The sequence below is a fragment of the Benincasa hispida genome, chromosome 11 (assembly GCF_027475165.1).
Source record: "Benincasa hispida cultivar pf3 chromosome 11, pf3_genome.v1.1, whole genome shotgun sequence".
Taxonomy (NCBI): Eukaryota; Viridiplantae; Streptophyta; class Magnoliopsida; order Cucurbitales; family Cucurbitaceae; genus Benincasa; species Benincasa hispida.
Window position 1 is genome coordinate 69,990,157 of NC_143488.1, and position 22,796 is coordinate 70,012,952.

At 32.3% G+C, this 22,796-nt stretch overlaps 1 protein-coding gene across 1 annotated transcript; it reads left to right on the plus strand.

The window, feature by feature from the left end:
- The first annotated feature begins 363 nt into the window (after positions 1 to 363).
- Positions 364 to 924, plus strand: LOC120090797 (receptor kinase-like protein Xa21). The gene has a single exon (XM_039048506.1). It carries the CDS (start codon positions 364 to 366, stop codon positions 922 to 924), a length of 561 nt encoding a protein of 186 aa, XP_038904434.1.
- The last annotated feature ends 21,872 nt before the right edge of the window (positions 925 to 22,796 follow it).

Here is a 22,796-nt window from a genome sequence, read left to right on the forward strand (position 1 = left end):
ACCAAATGGTTTACTCATCTTGAAAAGATTGGATTATTTGGATGTTTGGTTCAACAAACTATTTGGTTCTTTGCCCTATGAAATTGAAAATTTGATAATGCTTCGGTATTGGATCTCTCTGACAATGAACTTTCAGAATCAATTCCATCCGTCATTGGAGATTTCACAAATCTTGAAGCCCTGTTCTTGTCTAATAACTCCTTCCAAGGTCCAATTCTAATTACACTCACAAACATTAGAGGAATCGAATATATAGACCTTTCGTTCAACGAATTAACCGGAAAAATCCTACCACTTGGTTCATTGCCATATCTCTAAAGCTTGAATCTTCTTCAAACAACCTCCAAGGAGAAGTCCCCAAAAATGGCGTCTTTCTCAATGCATCTGCAGTTCTCCTATCATAGAACTCCGAGCTGTGGCGAAGTACCTCAATTGGGGTTACCAACTAGTCTTCCATTTCGAAAATCGAACACAAAACGAACAATTGGAATCATCGTTGGAGCTATTTGCGTCGGTGTTAGTGTTACAGTAATTGCTCTGTTTTTCTATGTCAAAAACAGAGAGAAGCAGCCTGGTCCACCGACCATGATTTCATTCGATGGACAGCACCGAGCGTATTCCTTCTATGACTTAAAGGCCGTAACAGGAAATTTCAGTGAAGAGAATCTAATTAGAAGAGGGAGTTTCGGAGCTGTGTACAGAGGAGTAATGAGAGATGGAGGTTTGGCCGCCATTAAAGTTCTTGACATGGACCAAAATGATGTCGTAAAGAGCTTTATGGTTGAGTGTGAAGCTTTTAGGTATATTAGGCATCGGAATCTGGTGAAGATTCTAAGTGCTTGTTTGGGATTAGATTTCAAAGCGTTGGTATTCCAGTACATGGAAAATAGGAATTTGGAAAGTTGGATTCATGGAAACAGATGAGACGAGGAAAACAAAAGTGGGTTAAGTTTGAAACAGAGGATTGATATTTCGGTGGATGTTGCGGCGGCGATGGAGTATCTTCACCATGGATGTGAAGCTCCGATTGTTGATTATGATTTGAAGCCAAGTAATGTTCTCTTGGACGAAAACATGGTGGGTCATGTTACAGACTTTGGTCTTGCAAGAATGCTTCAAAATCAAAACGATTTGCCGAATCACCAACAAAATAACACCATTGACCTTAAAATATCTATCGACTACATTGTTCCAGGTAACACTCCTCCTTTTTTATTTATTTATTTTTATTATTATTATTTACTAGGATGTAGCTCTTAAGAATAAAATAAAGTTAGTTGATTGATTTTTTTATTTTTTTTAAAAAAAGAACTATTTTCTTACACATTTATTTATTTAATAAATATTTCATTTTTCTTTTATTTTCTCTCTCATCGACAACGACAAAATTAAACATTTGGATATAAACGGTTTTAAAAGTGTAAAAATTCATTGAACCTTTTTTTTTTTTTTTAAAGGTTTAAAGGATTACAAGACACAATCAGACTAAAGTTGTAATTTATTTTTCTTGATTTTGTACGTAGAAGACGATTTCAATGTTACAGTATCAACAAAAGGTGATGTGTGTATAGCTATGGGCATTCTACTTCTAGAAATGTTTATGGAAAAAAAGCCAACGAATGAGATGTTTAGCAAAGATGGGTCATTACTTCCCTTCCAAATATCATCGTACAAAATTTTTATGAAGAATTGGAAGAAGCATATGATGTTGAAGAAGCTACACATCATTTGATATCTCTTCTAAAGCTTGGTTTAAGATGTGCAAGCGAGGCTTTGGATCAAAGGCCCGACATGAAAGAAGTCAATGTCTCAATAAAGAAAACAAAAGCTTTGATTTTTAAAAAAAACATTTTGCTATCCAAATTTCATTTCATAGCAAAAGCAATAATTTGAAATGAATGTGTATAAGTGTTCGTGTTTTATAGATACTAGTATATTGACATGAATATAGTTAAAGGGTAATTGAAGCTATTTATCAAATTAACTAAGTAACTATTTGTTAAATATCACTTGATCAAACAAATTTCTTAAAAAAAATGGACCAACAAACTTATATTAATAGGTTACGGTAAAATTAATTATCTTGAAGATTAAGTATTTTACATTACATTTAATATAGAAAGTAAAAAATTGTATATTTCTTACAAAATAATTAATTTTCATGAATAAAATTCTGTAGAATAAAAATCAATTTAGCGTTTTTAAAAAACTGCGTGTCCTTTGGTATTAAAATCATCATTATTTTCTTATATTCTCTCAATGTATTTTTTCCGAACATTTATTTATGATTAATTCGCACTTTTGAACGATTGATTTTTTTTTAATCAATATTGACTTTTTTAAAAAGTTAGAATATATATATATATATTATAGTAGAAAATTATTTTAAAAATAACTAAATTTTATTTTTATAAAAGAATATGTAAAACTAAAAAAGTTATCATAAACTTGTTTTGATCTTTTAAAAACATAAAAAACAAAAATACAATTATCGAACCTTCTAAGTATTTTTAATTTTAAAAACAATTATAACATATTTTTTATTCTTTGTTTTGAATTTTTGTTAGAAACAAAAAACCAAAAATAGTTACTAAAGATGTATTATTTTTGTTCTTTAAAAACTAAAAACGAAAAAACCAAATGATTAACAAATGAACCATAATTATTATAAAATTTTAAAGAATGGGAAACCAAATAGACATAAACAATAAAGTTAAAATGAATTTATAATTTTTTTGTACAACAATTATAGAGATAAATGATCAAATCTCTAATATGTAAAGAGTAAAACTAAATCAATTACCGAGCTAAGCTCAAAATAATTTTGTAATTTAATAGTTTGCAAATTCATAATTTTTATAATTTTCTTATTGAAAAAAAATTACTTTTTTGGTTCTTAGGTTTTGGTTTTGAGTTTTGTTTCAATTTAGTTTTTGGGTTTCAGAATATTACAATTTTACTTTTGATATTTGAGTTGTGTTTCAATTTGGTTCTTATGTTTCAAGATTCACACTTTCAACCTCGATTATTCACTAAGTACTCATTTTCTCGTCTTTAATGTTAATTTATGTTAATAAATTACAAATCATTAAAAGAAGTATAATTAATTTTCATTGTTTTTTTTTTTATCATTTTTAAAATTAAACTTAAAATTTTATTTCATAATTATTTTTAATTAATTAATAGAAATTGAAGTCAATGACTAAAAGTAAGTATTCAATAAAAAAAATGAGGATAAAAATATAAAATCTTAAAACCTAGGAACTAGATTGAAACAAAACTCAAATTTCAAGGGTAAAATTATAACATATTGAAGCTTATGGACTAAATTGAAATAAAACTCAAAAATTAAGGATTAAATGTATAATATTTTAAAATTTAGGAACAAAATAGAAATGTGGACTAAAAATATATTATTTCCAACCTTATTTATTAATAATGTGTGTGTTTATTTACTTGTATTCCTAATTCTCATAAAATGGATATGAAGAATTTAGTATATTTACTTGTATTCCTAAGGATATGAAGAATTTAGTATGACACCATCATTCATATTATTGTGTGATTAAAACCTTAATTGAAAAAAAAATAATAGATATGAAATGGCAAAATAAAGAGCGAGAGGGTCAAATTTATAGTTTAATAAATTGTAAGAATTTTATTATAAATGTTATTAGATAATTGGGGCCCACAATTTGGTTTAATAAATAGTTGAAGTCCACATAATCATTATTAACCTCGTGAGCCATTTCTGTCCTTATTTTCACATCACACCGCCCGATCTCTCCCGCCTTCCCCCGCCGGCTTCCTTTGCCGTACCATCTCTCCCGCCGCCTCTTCCACATTCATTCTCCATCGTCGCCGGCCATTTCTTTATTATTATTAGGGCAAATATCAAATTATATCTCTATACTTTGGGCATTGTATCAATTTAAACCCTAAACTTTGAACCCTATTAATTTAAACCCAGCTGATGTCAATTTAATCCTTAAACTTTGAGAGTTGTATCAATTTAAACCCTAAATTTTAGAATTTATATCAATTTAAACTTCGAACTAATAATTATATCAATTTAAAACTTGAACTTTGGGGATTGTATAAATTTAAACCTCAAACTTATTATTGTATCAATTTAAACTCTGAACTTCCATAATAGTATCAATTTAAACTCTCAACTTTCATAAATATATTAATTTAAATCCTGAACATTCATAAGTATATCCAAATAAAACATAATGGAAGATTTAAGTTGATAGAAAATTTAGAGTTTAAATTGATACACTTATCAAAGTTCAAAATTTAAATTGCTACAATTATAAGTTTAAGATTTAAATTTATACAATCCTCAAAGTTCAAGGTTTAAATTGATACAATTATTAGGTTAGGGTTTAAGTGGATACAACACTCAAAGTTCGACGATATAAATTGACACAACACTCAAAGTTCAAGAGTATAAATTGATGATATTATTATTATTATTATAAAAAATAAAAAAAAAAAAAGAAAAGAAAAGAAAAGGAACATAAATTATAAACCTATTCAAATTTTTAGTTCTTACAAAATAAGAAATAGGAAATAAAAAGCAATAAATAGAAATGCTATCAAAAGAGATCTTAGTAAATTGTCTATATGGTGTTTGTTATGTTAATTTGCCGTGTTTGAGTACATAGCTATTTGATTTGTTCTTTATATATTCAAATAGGTTTTATTTGGTGTTCTCTTTTTGAGTTTTTGGACAATTACTAACATTGCTAAATTACTATATATTCTTCATGTCATGTTTAATTATATGGCTGCTTCTATATGTTGATGAGTATTATTTTGATGTGATTTAGTTTTAATAATTAGTTGGTTAGTTTCATTTTTATTTCTCTTACCCACATTGTTTCTTTTCTTCTTATATTTCAGATTTTGTACATTGAGGGTTTTTTTTCTTTTTTTTTTTTTTTTAAAAAAAATCTATGAAAGAATTTGGTTGACTTTTTTTCGATACAAAATTTTATGTAAATTGTTGTATTTATGTTGTAAAATGGTTTTTTTCTCTGTCGATGAAAGTACAAAGTTTGTCGCCGTACAAAAACTGAAGAACTACCATTATTTTCGTTTTAATCACTATTTTTCAATTCTATAGTTTCATTTATTTTTACCGCCCACTTCATTCATTCATTAGGAGTTTTAATTACAATTTTCTTTCTTCTCAGTTAATTGCTTGTTGCATAAATTGATGACGATGAATCAGAGCATGCTTCCACTGGGCTATTCCTTTTGTCCCACCAATGAAGAACTTTTGGGTTACTATCTCTTTAACAAAATTGTGGGAGAACACATTCCTTTATTTGTCTTGCCCATCATTGATCTTTACAGCCAAGAACCCTCTCAAATTTGGCAACAATGTGGAGGTGTTGATGATGAAGACATCTACTTCTTCACCAATCTCAAGAAAAAGAAATCTCGTATCATTAGAAAGGTCGGTTCTAATGGTGGCACTTGGAGCGGTGAAACTAAAGCACAACAAATATTTTCTTCAACTAATGGTGTTTTGATTGGCAGTGTTAAGCATTTTCATTATGAAAATTCCAAAGTCAAGGCTTGCAGTGATAATGATTATTCGTGGATCATGCATGAGTACACTCTTGATCCAACTATTGTACCAAAAGGTTGGTACATGATTCCTATGTACTCTGCATGATTCGAAGGATGGTGAAAACAGAAAAAATGGTAACCTCGAAAAAAAGACAAGCATCATGTAACTGGCCAACAACAAGAACAACACATATGGGAGTAGATGATTAGATTCACAAACGTATAAAATTCCAAGAAGAAGCATAATGAATATAAACTAAAGGTTGAAATTGGTGGCTTAACATAATGAATATAAACTCCCATAAATTTGAGATTATCCTAAACTAACTTTCTTCCCACTCTTCCTAAGTTAAGAGTCCATTTGGATTGATTTCAGAAAAAAATGTTTTTCAAACAACTCATTTTTATTTAAACACATTTGATAAAAATGGATTAAAATACACTTGAAAAGCTATTTTGAGCGGTTGCCATACACTCCAATTTCTTTCAAAGTGACTTATTTTTTAATTTAAACACTTGAAAATGTATTCCAAACACGTCTTAAATAATTAATTTCTAGACATTAAGCCCTAACATGTCATATACTTAATAATTTGTTTGTCCTCAACGCCTCTAAATTTTTAGGAATAGTCACTTCAACCGTCGTCATTATACAGACACCTAGTCATCATAGAGTTACAAATTGCCCTAAAAATACATTCTTCCATATGATTATCATAATGTACAGTATAGAATAGACTTCCCACAACTTACATGTGTAATCTATATCTTACCAATAAGATGTGGTTTGCAATATGGTCACGCATAAATATGTCACATATTAATTTGTCACATACGCTATTTAAAGTTTCCTCCCCTTTCCAAAGTCCACATCAAATAAATTCTCAGCTTCAACTACCTTGATATTGTCGGTGTTGATGTTCTAAATCTCGTAAGGTCCTATAGTTTGTAAACCTTGTATGAACAAACTTGTATGTGATTAATAACATTTGATATTTTATTCACCTTTGTCTATAAAATATGTGATATTTTAGTTGCATTAATTAGTATGAACATGTTATGGGGATACTTTTTAGTGTCAGTGCTTTCTTACGACCGAAAGAATGCCTACTGGGTGACTCCCATTTGGAGTCTTATTTATTTATTATTAATTCGAATTAAATTAATTTTGATGATTGAAACTATAGAGAAGAAAGACGGCTGAAAAGACTTGACTTTTCCCTTGCTGTGTGAACATATTGAGTTGTTTAAAGAGGAGAGGACTACAAGTCTGCAAAATTAAGGAAAATATTGTAAATGCTTTTTTTTTTAAAAAAAATTATTATTCTAGTTTATATTCTTCTCCAAATGTTCCATTGTTGTTAAAATTATTCCACAAAGTTGAAAAGAAATTAGCTATACGGCTAGTTATATGCTATTTATTACAAACATAATCTAGGATATAAGATTATGAGATTATTGACAATAAAATATATTATTGTAGATTATGAAAATGATATGTGGCACCAAGAGGTCAAAAAAAAAAAAAAAAAAGTTATCTTAAGGTTTATCAAAGATGTATTAAGAAATAGAGTTTAGGTTCGTGTAAAAAAAGAATCTAAATGTACTTTGAAAGAGATTCGATATGTTTTAAAGGTAATAAAAATATAGTTTAAACTCATTATTTGAATTCAAACTTTGTTATCTCTACATTCTAAATAGATTCTTTCTCAATGCTCATTATTTGAAATTTATGTTTGCATCAAATTAGTGATTGTGCCAAATATATATGTGGACCTGGTTGATTACATTTAATTAAATATATGTTTTAGTCCATACTTGCATATTCACCTGGTTTTTTTTCAATTTATATGTTCTCTTTTTTTAAAAAAGTTTCAATTTATTTAATTAGTTTCTTATTTATTTATTATGGCTTAACAGTTTTCTATTTAGTGTGTTAGATGAAAAAGGGACGACATAAAAAGTGAAAAAAAAAAATTAACAGAAAAAAAAAAGATCATGCAAGAGATGAAAACTCAAAATCTCTATCAATTTCATAACCATTTGGATGAATAATTATAACATTTTTATTTCTTAGACTATTTTTTAAATAATTTTCTTTTTGGACAAAGGTATGAAATTTTCTTAAATGATTCTTTTATGACACTTTTCATAATAGATAAACTAACTTCATTAATCTTGGGAGAATGTTATTTCCACAGGTGTGTATTGTAGTGATCTACTAGATCAACATTGTTTTCAAATTACTCTCTTGATTCTATTTTTTAAAATTGGACTTTTCTAAGAAATAAAAAAATTAAATCTAAAAGGCACGTCCAAATATTGTGGACTAAAACATCCTTTTCTAAACTATTGAAAGTCAACCAAAATTTTCATTCTTTTTTTATTTTTATTTTTTAAGTTTCAGCCATTCAAAAATATATCAAATGACTATATAAATTAATAATTGATGCCATATCTACTAATCTATGTTTGTTTAAAAAACAACATTTGAAAATTTTTATTGTTTTCGATATTCATAATCTAAGCCCTTTGTGACTTGAAATTATTTTTTGGATTAGCTAATATTACAATAATTAAATAGGAAGAATTTGAAGAGCCACTTTTTCCAATTCTAATCCCCACAAGGGACTACTTATACTAATACAACTAAAATATCAATATGAGTTTGTAAACCTTGTATGAACTATGATCTATTATCCATTAGAGGAATCAGTGGTACTTAAGGAGTTAGAGGTAACTAAAGGGGCAAAACGGTAATTTGGCACAACTGTATTTACGAGCAATTTGTGAAGGGTCATTGTACAGAAATATATTTGTAGTGCGAAGAGTGCAACTGTCGGTCTTTAATAGAGTGTCCGACAGTTAACGGATGGTGGATAATGTAATTAAAGAGTTTAATTAATTATTCACGTACTGTTGAAGCTTCAAGTTACAAGTCCATAAGGTTCCCTTGGTAGCTCATAGGAATTTAGTTGAGAATCAACTTTTGGGTTAATTTGAATTGTTCAAATTAATAAGAGAGAATTTAATTATATATGATATAATTAAATTGATTCAATTATATATGATATAATTGATATAAAGTATTTGATACATTTTAGTTTAATTAGAAGAATAAACATTTGAATGTGATACAAATATATTTTCTATGAATGAGATTCATAGTTGTTAAATTTAATATAAATATGATTTATATATTTATATTAAATGCCATAAATAAAGAAAAAGAACTATAGTTTATATTGTATATGATGCAATATTCAAACTATAGGTTATAAATATAATATGATAAGTTTGTTATTATATTTATTTATATTATTTATTATTTTGAATAATAATCCTATTTTCTCTCCAACCACTTTAGTGGATGGTTAGTTGGTTTTTATGGCAAAATGAATAAAAGATTTTATGATTCTTTTCTTCCTAACAAGACTACAAACATACAGAGACACTAAACGATTGAAGTAGAAACTATATGATAGTGCTTCTTCCTTAGTCGTCTTCCTCCTCCAAACTCTCAAACTCCCTCCTAACCAAACTAGTCAAAGCCCACCACTCCTGGTTCTCACTCTGAGAATACTGAAGATTCCAAGTGGTAGTGTCTTCAACCTTTTGGTTCGTGATTTTCTTAAAGAGTGTCTTCAAGTTCTTGTTGCTGTTTGAAGAGTTCGTGACTGTTCGAGGGTTGTATGAGAAGAAGTGTTCTTTAAAGGTATAATCACTTGAATTCTTTTTGTTGTTTAAAAAGCATGCTGCAATTTTACTTAGAATACATAATCTGTATGTTTACTGTAAATTTTTGTTTTCAATCTAAATGGAATTTGGACGATCCACTTTCACTCGTAGATCTTTTGTAAACGAGTTCCTTCAAATATTTCATTGGGTTTTGAAGATCTTGTAGCTTAATACAAGTCTTTTCCATCTATGGATTCTCCTAATTTTATAATCTTTTTCATTTGTCATTACTTTTTGCAAATGGCAAGGAGTTCTATGCAATTTTATGAAGTGTCGGGTCATTAGTCTTCGACTCAGAGGTCACTAGCTCATTGGACCAATTTCTCTCACCTTGCCAACCTTTCATTTCTTAGCATTCTTGAGTTGCAAAGCAACAACTTCTCTGGGGGAATTCCAGTGGAGATTCATTGTACTTTTTGATTATGAGTCTTGAACTTGAGTTCCAACAACCTTCATGGAACGATTCCACCATCTTTGTGTCGTTGTTCGAGACTTTGTGTCTTTGATTTTTATGAGAATGAACTTCATGGCAGAATTCCATATGACCTGAGTAGCTTATAAGAACCTCAAGATTTGAATCTTGGCCATAATAATTTCTCAGGAACCATCCCTTCTTCATTTGGTAATCTATCTTCTTTTAACAAGTTGAATCTAATTAAAAAAAATTTAGAGGTTCTAATCCCACTTAAAATGGGTCGTTTGAATCGACTCTAGTATTTAAAACTAGGGAAAAACAAAATCTCTAGCAATTTTCCCACCCAACTGATGAACATTTCTTCTTTGAATGTGCTTTTTTAGCAAAGAATCAATTTTATGGTAAACTTCCATCTAATTTAGTCTTTCCGTTGCATATTTAGGAGGGAATCTTTTTTGTGGTCAAATCCCTGAATCACTTTCTAATGCCTGCACCCTCGAAAGAATTGACTTATCAGAAAACCAGATTTTAGAAGAAATTCCTTCACTTTGGAAGTTAGAAAAAATCCAATATGTGAGCTTTGAAATGAATTATCAAACAAGCAATGGAAAGGAAGGTCTCAACTTTATTACTTCAATTACCAATTCAACTAGCCTGAAAGTGTTATATGTGGCCACAATTCATTCATGGGTCAGCTTCCCTGGTCCATTGGAAACTTGTCAACTAAACTTTATAAACTTCTCATGGCAGAAAACCAGTTTAGCGGAACCATTCTTGAAGAAATAGGAAATTCAATTGGTCTCGTTTCTATATCCTTGCCTGCAAATTCCTTCACAGGGAACATTATTTTTGGTCAGAGTGGATTTTGAATCCCACATCCCGATCAAATAATTTAACTGTATCCACCACAACAAACTGCTAGTCTTAGTGGCAAAACAAGGTCGGACATAGGGAATTCTAGAATTTCTTAATTAAAGTGTTTTCACCTAAGGGTAACCAAAGAGGGATTTTGAAAATTGTTTTGTAGCAAAGAAATTTAAATGCATAAAATAAACATAGAATAGTTGTGATAATAATGAGAAAAATGCCTAGCTTGGGTTGCTACAGAATTCTCCTATTTGATGCATACAGTCATTGAATTCTTAATATTAGATTCAAGCAATTGTTTATACCTAACCAAATTAATTAGAACAACTAGTTAATTTGACCTAATTAACTAATTAGCCCAATTTAAATCGAAGAACAACATGCAAATTCAAGTTGGCCTAATTGCATCAAAATCTAGGGCAAAGTAAGGTTGAATATCTAATAGGAACAATCTTAATTAAATATTTGATTGATTTGATTCTAGGTTGATTAGAACGATACTAATCTAAATGATTTGCAAGGTAACCTAATCTATTGCTCCTAGTTGATTAACACAAGATTAAATGTCACATATCAAATGTCAATCACAAGCGATAACTATAAAATTCTCAAGCATCTAATAATATAATCATAAACATTAAAAAAACATAATCAAATCTAAAAATTACAAATAATTAGTTCGAAAACTCACAAATACATAAAATAGGTAGAAAAATCCTAAAACCCACACTAGAAACGATTACCTTAACCCATAATATTCATAATAATCGCTAAGGGATCGTTCTGATACATCCTACTGATCAAAAAAGGGGAAAATATGAAAGGAATCGTGTGGGAGCTGGTTGGGTGGCTGAATCATAACCCATTTCGGCAAGAATTCAATTTATACTAAGGCCGGTGCGTAACGACGCTAATAAAAGCATAATAATGCTCTAACTAGAGTGTAAGTCTCCAGCGTAAGGTGAGCATTATTACTTGAGGCAATTTCCTATCCGAGCTCTAGGACGTATGCAGTGTATCTGCGATATTGTCGGGAAGCCTATACCTACCTAAACCTCCATAACCCGCTCACGTGTTTTTGCCGCATGAGCGTGCTAGCCGCATACCATCGTATCCTACTTCCTGGACGCATGCAATATCCTATCCGTAGGGTGCATACGCTGTGTGATAGCAAACGGAGCTTATCTCTCGAGATCTAGCTCCGGTCGTCACTCGGAATGGATGAAGGAGGTGAAGAAATCTCAAGCTTCTTCTCACGCATTTGTCTGGATCGCAGGGATAATCCCCAGACAAGTTGAAATTCTGCTCATCGGTTTCTTTATATAGAGCCTGGATCGCCGACAACATTAATGGACTGCTCTGATTCTGACATTCGCGGTGCATTTAGTCCTTTCTGAGTCTCTGCTTCTAACGGCGTGGTAAGTGAAATGTCAACATCAGCTTTTGATTCTCTCGAGATGTACGTTGATGCGTTTATTCCACCAACCTTGCGTTGATCCCTCTATTATGCATTATCGTGTAGCTTCAATCGTTCAGTGACCGCATTCGCTTAATACTGTAACTTCGACACGATGACCACAATCGCTTGACGAATGCAACTCCCATGCGATGGATGCATGCGGCTAATTACCACAACACCAATGCGTTGATCGAACGCGTTTGCCTTTGTGATGGAGAGTTTTCTCCGCATGCGATCGTCTATGCAGTAGTTCGGTTTTCGCGTTTGCGTTCACTTCCTACGTTGGCTACAAAAATAGACAATTGAACGCATAATAACACATAATAATGGGTTAGCCGAGATTCTTAATGTTGAACACCGCAAGCTCAATTTCTTATGAATTCCTAACATAATTGCCGCATATTCTGCTTAACAGTCCTCATAATTCTAAATAAAAGGCCTAAGATGACATGCATTTTTGCCTGTCATCACAACTCCAAACTTAGAATCATGCTTGTCCTTAAGCATGCGTTATACTCAAAAAATTCTAACTCACCTTCCGGCTTTCCTTTGCGATGACCACTTCTCAGAATATAATTTCCTCATACCTCTAACCATCGCCGCAATGCTCTCCGCCACTTTTGCTGCTTCTTCAAAAAGATCTTTTCTAAGTTCAGATCCGGCAAGCCTTTGCTAAAAAACTTTTTATTCATTCATCGCAACTTTGCGTTTAGCTTTTGAGAATGCATTCGTTCAAAATTCTTCAAAAATTTTGCAATTACTTATTCAAATGCGGCGTTGAACCTGGTTACGGCCTTCGTTTTGGCTTACCCCCACGTGTGTCATGCGGGCATCCAACTTCGGTTGCATTCCATATTCAACTCAACTCTTGTCTTGCTTGCCGCCGGACAAAGGAGTTGCGCTTTTGCATTGATCCTGGCGACTTACCTTCGTTTTGGCTTGCCCCCACGTGTGTTATGCGGACATCCAACTACGGGTAAGTGCCTTTCACAACTTAACTCTTATCAACATGGGTTTCCCTATTGCGTTGACAATGGAGTTATTATTCTAAAAAAATTTCTTCGCTTTTTTTTTTTCAAATGATCGCAACGTAATGAATGCAATTCTTCGAGACCGCTACCACCCAAAAACTTAGAGGTTGGCAGCGTTCTCACCGCAAAGCTAAAAGTAAAATCAACAGGAATGCGGTAATAAATGTTTGAGCAAAGGTTTACACAAAATAAAACTTAAGACTTTCAAATTTTGAAGAAGCTATTAAAAGTAAGGAACACCTTGCGATGATTAATTAGAAGATGCGATGAATTATACGTACCAAACACTGCAAAACAACACAATCGGGAAAGAAAGAATTTCAAAAGGATAAGGCATACAAGATAATAAGAAAAGAACCTTAGGCGGAATAGCGCATGCGATCATGCGTTGGAATCCACGCGATTGAAGCCATGCGTTGAAGGATGAAAGGAATTCTTCTGTTGTACTGCGCATCGAGGAGACTTATTATTGCACCTACAAAGAGAAAATGCACCACAACCAAGGAAGCAACCATATATCCAAAATAACAATAAAGATAAAGATAACCTAACTAAAAAAGCAAGGTAAAGATAGAGTAGAAGACGTCCTTGGAAAAATAGGAGTGTTGTCACCGCAAGGAGTCTTCCATGCAGGAGATTACTCTCAACTGCTTGGGTCAAGGGGCTTACCCTGACCATTAGAACTTCCAGCAATTGTTGGGTGCATGTTGGCCACCATGTGCTTAGAATTACCTTCAGCTCATGCGACTGATTGCCCTTCTACCTTGGGGTCAACATTGGCTTTCAGTGCATCGCCTACACTTCAATATTGTTTACAACCTGGTCGCACAAGCTGCAATACTCCCAAGGTAAAAAGGTTCCCTGTAGAGACACAAAACTCAACAAACAATTAGCTGCCAAGTCTCCGGTAATGGCGCCAAAAACTTGATGACGGGAAATTAGATGTCAATTACTCAACTAAAATTCCATGGACACAATATGCGATGCATGTCTTAAGGTATGCATTGATTATCCTGCCTCGATGGGCATGCATTGGAATGACTATGCATTAACAAATATATGCGATGACCATGCGTCCTGTCACAAGTTTTCTTGCACTCATGCCAAGTATAACGCGAATGAAAGTTTCTCGGGTGATCTGAGGTTGAACTCAGGGACTTGTAGCAAGATGTATGCGGTAATGTGCATGTGGCAGTTGAATAAAAGAATGTTGAAGGGGTTGTGAAGCTAACACTACTACTCCTAGCTATCAGACAACGAAATGAGAATATGAATGAGAGGTAGAGACATGACAACTATTGACATGAAGTAAATGGATGGAAAAATAGATAAAATGTGGAGATGTCTTCATTGCAACCCTTAAGAGTGACCGCAAGGGCAACCTTAGTCAGCATAAGCTATGTGATCATGCTACACACACTTGAGCCTAACTCTAGGACGTATGCGGTGTATCTGCGATATTGCCGGGAAGTCTATGCCTACCTAAACCTCCATAACCCGCTCACGTACTCTTGCCGCATGAGCATGCTAGCCGCATACCACCGTATCCTACATCCTGGACGCATGCAATATCCTATCCGTAGGGTGCATACGCTGTGTGATAGAAATCGGAGCTTATCTCTAAGTTCCCCATTCTTGCTTATGCATTCCAATCCGCTCTCTCGAGTCTTAGATTTAGGTTTTAGACTACTCTTTCAAGTATGCCTAAATGATGAATAATGTGCTCATAAGACAAGGTAACCGCATGAACTTTTCTGATATAAGATTATTCTTATCTCTAGTGAACAATAATTACATTGCTTAATGCGACCAACCACTTACCCTCTCGGATAGTTAGTTGTTGCTGACTTTACTCATAGACAAGGGTTGCGTCCGCCTATAGATAGGCGTAGCTACAGCTTCACACTAAGCAAATAAGGTTTACTCACACATTCATGCAATGCACACCTCTCGGTGGTTTGCTACATGCTTCGTATCTCTAATTCACATGACTAAGTATGCGATATTCTAGCAATCTCACTAAATGATACAATGAAAGTTAAGGATGCTAAGTAAAGAAGATGGAGATGGAGTCGAAGGGAAAACAGAAATGCATTGAACACAATCATGTATTAATTCCTTAACCACAAAATGTAATACAATACAATATAAGAAAAGAAGAGCAAATGAAATGACCAGCTGGAAGCAATGACTTGCTTCCAGCAAATGTGCATCAAGGCTACTAGTGGTGCCATGGATGGGCAAAGAAGCCGACTCTCTCGAGATCTAGCTCCGTTCGAAGGCTCCGGTCGTCACTCGGGATGGATGAAGGAGGTGAAGAACTTCCAAGCTTCTTCTCAAGAATTTGTCTAGATCGCAAGGATAAACCCTGGATTGTAGGGATAATCCCCGGACAAGTTGAAATTCTGCTCATCGGCTTTTTTATATAGAGCCTGGATCGCCGACAGCATTAATGGACTACTCTGATTCTAACATTCGCGACGCGTTTAGTTCTTTCTGAATCTCTGCTGCTAACGGCGTGGTAGGTGAAATGTCAACATCAGCTTTTGATTCTCTCAAGATGTACGTTGATGCATTCATTCCACTAACCTTGCTTTGATCCCTCTATTATGCGCTATCGTGTAGCTGTAATCATTCAGTAACTGCATTCGGTTAATACTGCAACTTCGACACGATGACCGCAATCGCTTGACGAGCGCAACTCCCATGCGATGGACGCATGCGGCTGATTACCGTAACACCCATGTGTTGATCGAACGCGTTTGCCTTTGTGATGGATAGTTTTCTCCGCATGCGGTCGTCTATGTGGTAGTTCGGTTTTTGCATTTGCGTTCACTTCCTACGTTAGCTACAAAAATAGACAATTGAACGCATAATAATGCATAATAATGGGTTAGCTGAGATTCTTAATGTTGAATGCCGCAAGCTCAATTTTTATGAATTCCTAACATAATTGCCGCATATCCTACTTAACAGTCCTCATAATTCTAAATAAAAGGCCTCAGATGATATGTATTTCCGCCTGTCATCAGGAAGGCGCGTGCATTTTCGTGTGTTTTTCATTAATTTATGTAGCGTAGCTACACTGTGGGTAACGTAATTACGCTTCATGAAATGTGAGGCTACTGCCTTGTAGTGTAATACTAGCATAATTACCCTGGGATGGCTATCAACATTCTGTCTTCAAACGTAGCTCTACGTTGTGTGGAGGGTTGTTACACTTGGTTCAAGTGCATTTTTTTGGTAATTTTTCTCTGAATCTTGGATGCTCTAATTAACTCCAAATTACTTCAAATTAACCCCAAATGACTCCAATGCTCGATTCTACCTCTTGAGTGCTTAATACCTACAAAATAGCATAATAAACACGTATAAACCTAGAACAATCCCAAATTAAGTAGAGCTAGATAGCACACATTTGGTGCTATCACCTTCTTGATTGGCATACCTCAAGAATTTGCAGATTCTATCTTTAGAATCAAATTTCTTTCAGGCTCCATTTCTGAAATATTTGGTAATCCAAGTGAACTCTCTCAATTTACAGTTAATGATAACAACTTAAGTAGCAAAATTCCTTCAAGTTTAATGAACTGTGAGCATCTCCTTGTTTTTATCTATCAGAAAACAAGTTAATTAGGAATTTACCAGATGAGATCTTTTGCTTAAAAGATCTTTTAATATTCAATGTTTCAGTCAACAATTTTATAGGTTATTTGCCTTCTGAAATTGGCAAGTTATTGATGGTTCAACAATTGGATGTTGCCAGAAATCAACCTTCTTGACCTATTCCAAGCATAATAGGCAATTGCTTAAATCTCGAGAACTTGATCATGTCTAGGAACACTTTCGAAGGATAAATTCCTAATTCATTGGCCAATTGGAAAGGGATAATTTCGAAGGATCAAACCGTTACAAATGTTGGAATTTTTGAAGAACACAATACAATTCTCACTAAAACGGATTTACAAGTTTAAGCACTCAACAAATTTATTCTCAAAATACAATAACACTCTCTCAAGAATAAGATGAAAAGAAAAAAAAATTGGGAGCTTAGAGAGAGCAACAATAGAAACTTTTGAGTTTTGGAGGATTATGAAATGTAAAATTTGTTAGTTCAAAATTTGGAGAGGAAGATGGTTTATAAAGAGATGGAAAGGAAAAAAATTGAATGAATTTAAATTGGACTATTAGATTTGTGTTAAAAAAATGAAAGGTGGAGACTAAAAGAAATTAAAAGAAAAATAAGAAGATAAAATATATAATTAAATTATGAAATTTTCAAACGGTAAAAAAAATATAATAATAATAATAAAAAAAGTTAACGGTAAAAAAAAATTTGAAAAAAGAAAAAAAAAATATATATATATATATATTTAAAAAAGCTTCCAAGAGCATTTAATGCTTTTTGGATTTTTTTTTTTTAATTTCAAAGAAACCATTTGACACATTTTTTTAATAAAATAATATATATATAATATTTTAAATAACCAAAAACCCCACGTGTCACTCTCCCAAAGCTCCACGTGTCGTCGCCAGATTGGTCATTGATGCTGACTCAGTCGCCATGTCATCGCCAACAGTATTTTTCGATAAAATTTATTTCGGTCATAACTTCTTCGTTTTAGCTCTAATTTGAGTGATTCAAGAGGTGTTGGAATCGTTATTCCGAGCTTTACGCTATGGATATATTTAAATACTAAAATTTTCAGTAATTAAAAATTGAGATTGTTATCATCAAAATATTAATTAATTAATTAATTTGAGATTAACGGCCAAAAAGCTAATAATCTCCCCCTTTTTGATGATGACAAACTATTCAAGAAAAATAGCTTGAAATACATGTAAACCATATGTAGCACATAATAAAATTCAACATATCACCATAAAGATCATTCTTGAAATTCACTCAAAAAATAAATTCTCCCTCTAATTAATACAATCAAAATCATAATAAATTTATAGCATATTTTTCTTAAACTTCTCCCCCTTTGGAATCATCAAAAAGAATAATTAAGAAAAATTTAGAACTACATAAATGTTTCCCTTAAAAACATGAACATAAATTTAGCACAACTCCCCCTAAGAATATTAACACATGCTTTCCATATCTCCCCCTATCAAAATGCCTTCTAAAAGATTTAATAAGTAAAATTATAAAATCAAGAGGCATCACAACGAATAATACCGAGCTCAAGCCTATTTTTGCAAAAGTTTGCTTCATTTAAAGGCTTGGTAAAAATATCCGCTAATTGATTATTAGAGCCTACAAACTCAAGAGTAATATTATCATTTTGCACATGCTCTCTAATAAAGTGATGCCTAATATCAATACTCTTAGTCCTAGAATGATGTATAGGAATTTTAGTCAAATTAATAGCACTAGTATTATCACAAAATATAGGCACATTATCAAACTTTAATCCAAAATCACAAAGAGTTTGTTTCAACCAAAGAATTTGAGCACAACAACTAGCAACTGCAATATATTCCGCTTCGGTAGTGGATAAAGCAATCGAATTTTGCTTTTTACTAAATCAAGAAACTAAGGAACTACCAAGAAATTGACAAGTCTCACTAGTACTCTTATGGTCAAGTAAACTACTCGTAAAATCCGGATAAGAATATCCTACCAAATTAAATTTAACATTTCTAGGATACCATAAGCCTAAATCTATAGTACCAAACAAATATTTAAAAATCTTTTAACAGCATGTAAATGTAGTTCCTTAGGACAAGATTGAAATCTAGCACAAAGACATACACTAAACATAATATCGAGTCTACTAGCGGTTAAATAAAGTAAAGATCCAATCATACCTCTATAAGTTTTTATATCCACACACTTACCTTTTTCATCCTTTCAAGCTTAGTGGATGTGCTCATAGGAGTTTTTGCAATTTTACCTTCATTGAATTTGAATCTTTTGAGCAAATCCCTTGTGTATTTTTCTTGACTTATGAAAATACCATCCTTGAGTTGTTTGATTTGGAGTCCAAGGAAGAAGCTAAGTTCTCCCATCATATCATCTCAAATTCACTATGCATACACTTAGAAAATTCTTCACACAAAGATGGATTAGTAGAACCAAAAATAATATCATCCACATATATTTGTACTAAAAGCATATCATTTTCTTTAGTCTTAATAAAAAGAGTAGTATCAATTTTACCCATTTTAAATCCATTCTCAAGCAAGAAATTACTAAGTCTATCATACCAAGCTCTTTGAGCTTGTTTTAAGCCATAAAGAGCCTTTTTCAACCTATAGACATGATTAGGAAAAACAAAACTTTCAAACCCCGGAGGTTGTTTTACATAAACTTCATCCATGATATAGCCATTTAAAAATGCACTTTTCACATCCATTTGATACAAAATGAAATTCTTATAAGAAGCAAAAGCAAGCAACATTCTAATAGCTTCTAATCTAGCAACGAGTGCAAAAGTTTCTTCATAATCTATTCATTCCTCTTGACAATAACCTTGAGCTACAAGTATAGCTTTATTTCTAATGATATTTCCATTTTCGTCCATTTTATTTCTAAAGACCCATTTAGTTCCAATTATAGAAGCATGAGAGAGCCTAGGGACTAACTCCCAAACTTTATTCCTTTCAAATTGATTTAATTCTTCTTGCATAGTTAAAATCCAAAATTCATCATTTTCGGCATCTTTAAAACTTTTTGGTTCCATTTTAGAAACAAAAGTGAGATTATTAAACATATTAAGAGAGGAACGAGTTTTCACACCTTGTTCGGGATCACTAAGAATTAATTCTTTGGGATGGGAAGGAGCATACCTCCACTCTTTAAGCATGGAAGAAGAACCAACTTCATTTTTTTCGATTAAGCTCACCTTTTGCTTACTTGAAACAATTTCCTTGCCTTTGTCACTAACAAGTAAATCTCCAAAATTTTCTTCTAAAACATAAGTATAAATAACATTGCAAGATTCATCAAATACTACATGCATAGATTCCTCAACTACTAAAGTTCTTTTATTGAAAACTCTATAAGCTTTACTAGTAGAGGAATAGCCAAGAAAAATTCCAACATCCGTCTTAGAATCAAATTTTCCAAGTTTTTCTTTGTTATTCAAAATAAAATATTTGCAACCAAAAACTTTGAAATACCCAATATTTGAAATTTTGTTATGCCAAAGTTTATAAGGAGTTTTATCCAAAGAAGGTCTAATTAAAACTCTATTTAAAACATAACAAGCGGTGTTAACGGCTTCCGTCCAAAAGTATGTAGGTAAACCATACTCATGCAACATTGATCTAGTGAATTCTTGCAAAGTACGATTTTTCCTTTCAACTACACTATTTTGTTGAGGAGTTCTTAGAGCAGAGAAATTATGAGAAAAATCATTTTCTTCACAAAAAATTTCAAAAGCATTGCTATCAAATTCTTCTCCATGATCACTCCTAATTTTAGAAATCAAAAAATCTTTTTCATTTTGAACTCTTTTTGCAAAACTAGAAAAGCTTTTCAAAACATCATCCTTATGTTTTAGCATCAAAACCCAAGTAAATCTTGAAAAATCATCAACTATCACAAAGACATAATATTTCCCTCCAAAACTAGCAATTTTAGAAGGTCCAAATAAGTCCATGTGTAATAGTTGAAGGGGTCTAGTTGTAGAGATCACATTTTTAGATTTGAAAGAGGACTTAGTTTGCTTACCCATTTGACAAGCATCACAAACTTTGTCTTTTTCAAATTTAAATTTGGGAAGACCTCTAACCAAAGAATTCTTGGAAATATTTGAAATTAAGTGCATACTAGCATGTCCTAGTCTTCTATGCCATAACCAAGAATCATTATGCAAAGCCGATAAACATTTATCATTAATAGGACAATCATTCAAATCAATAGTACAAACATTTTCATCTCTATTTCCAACAAATATAACTTTTCTATCACTAGCATTTTCAATGATACAATTCTTTTTATCAAACACAACTCTAAAGCCTTTATCACACAATTGACTAATACTAAGTAAATCATGCTTCAAACCATCAACCAAAAGTACATTTTATATTAAAATAGAAGATTCATTACCTATACTACCTTTACCAATTATTTTACTTTTCTTGTTGTCACCAAAAGTTACAAGACCTCCATCCTTTTTGGAGAAAGAAACAAACTTGGATGGGTTTCCCATCATGTGTCTCGAGCTATCCAAGTACCACTTGTTTTTCTTAGAGGCTTTCAAACAAACCTACAAACACAAATGTTCAAGTTTGATTCTTTGGTACCCACACTTGTTTGGGTCCTAGATGGTTAGCATTGACAAACTTGGGAATCAATTTCATTTTTGCACAGACATTTATGGTATTGGATTTAGACAAGTAACAAGAATAAGATGTATGTCCAAACTTGCCACATGAGAAACAAACAATATTATGCAAAGATTTATCTCTTACAACAAATTTATGCACTTTACTTTTCTTGGAGAAATTATTCCTTGGAACATTGTGAAACTTTTCCCTTTGAGAAAAATTTCTTCTTGGAGAAGTAGTATGAGCATATTTCAATTTAAAACACTTAGGTCTAATATGCCCTTCAACACCACAATAATGACATATAGGCACAAAGTTAGATTTAACATGCTTAGATACAACATTAGGCATATTGAGCTTAGGCATATTATGAGATGCTTTAACAAAGATAGTTTTAGAACTTGAAGGAGTAGAACATTCATCAATACAGCCTAAACCTTTTTTATCACCAAAAGACTTGCCTACTTCAATTATTTTGTCTAATCTTTGAGCACCTATTGTAAACTTTTTAATAGATTCTTTAGCCTTATCAAGTTCTTGCAAAGAATTAAATTCCTTTTCTTTGAGTAATTTAATCAAATTATCTTTTTCACAACTATCATGCTCAAGAAATTTAACTTTGTCAAGCAAGACATTTTTCTCATCACAATCAAAAGCATGCTTGTCACAAAAGATATTCATTTCATCAATATGCATAGCATCATGCTCATTCTCTTTTAAGCAAGCAATTTCTTCAAGTAAAGACTTATTTTTACTAGATAAAACATTGTATTTCTTTTTAAGCACAACATACTTAGAACTAAGTTTTTCTAAATCATTTTGCATATTTTCAAAAGCTTCAAACAATTCATTATAAGAAAGAGGTTCTAGAGTTACCTCATCATTTTGTTCATCCTCTTTGTCACTATGAGCCATGAAGCAAAAATTGGCCACTTCTTCATTATCACTCCCACTTTTGCTTTCATCGCTATCATCCCAAGTAGCTTTCATTGCTTTCTTCTTGGATTTCTTGGATGATTTGAGAAGAGGACAATCGGTTCTAATATGACCCGGCTTCTTGCATTCATAGCATATTACCTCATCCTTTTTGCTCTTTTCACCTTTTGACTCTTTTTGGTTGGAGAGATGTTTTTTGAATTGCTTCTTTCTCTTGATGAAATTCTTATACTTATGTGAAAGATAGGCAACATCATCTTCATCAAGGTCATATTCATCTTGGGAGTCAACTTCTAAAGAGATGGTCTTTAAAGCTATACTCTTTTCTTTCTTTTTCTTCTCATCCTCCATGTTTTTCTTGATCTTTATCTCATGCGTCAACAAGCCCATGAGTTCATCAATGGAGAGAGATTTGAGATCCTTTGCCTCTTGAATGACGGTGACTTTAGGTTCCCATTGTTTAGGCAAAGACCACAATTGCTTC

Bases quoted from the DNA above. Each gene is read 5' to 3' on its own strand.
- LOC120090797 (XM_039048506.1), top strand. From the start codon at position 364: ATGGCGTCTTTCTCAATGCATCTGCAGTTCTCCTATCATAGAACTCCG.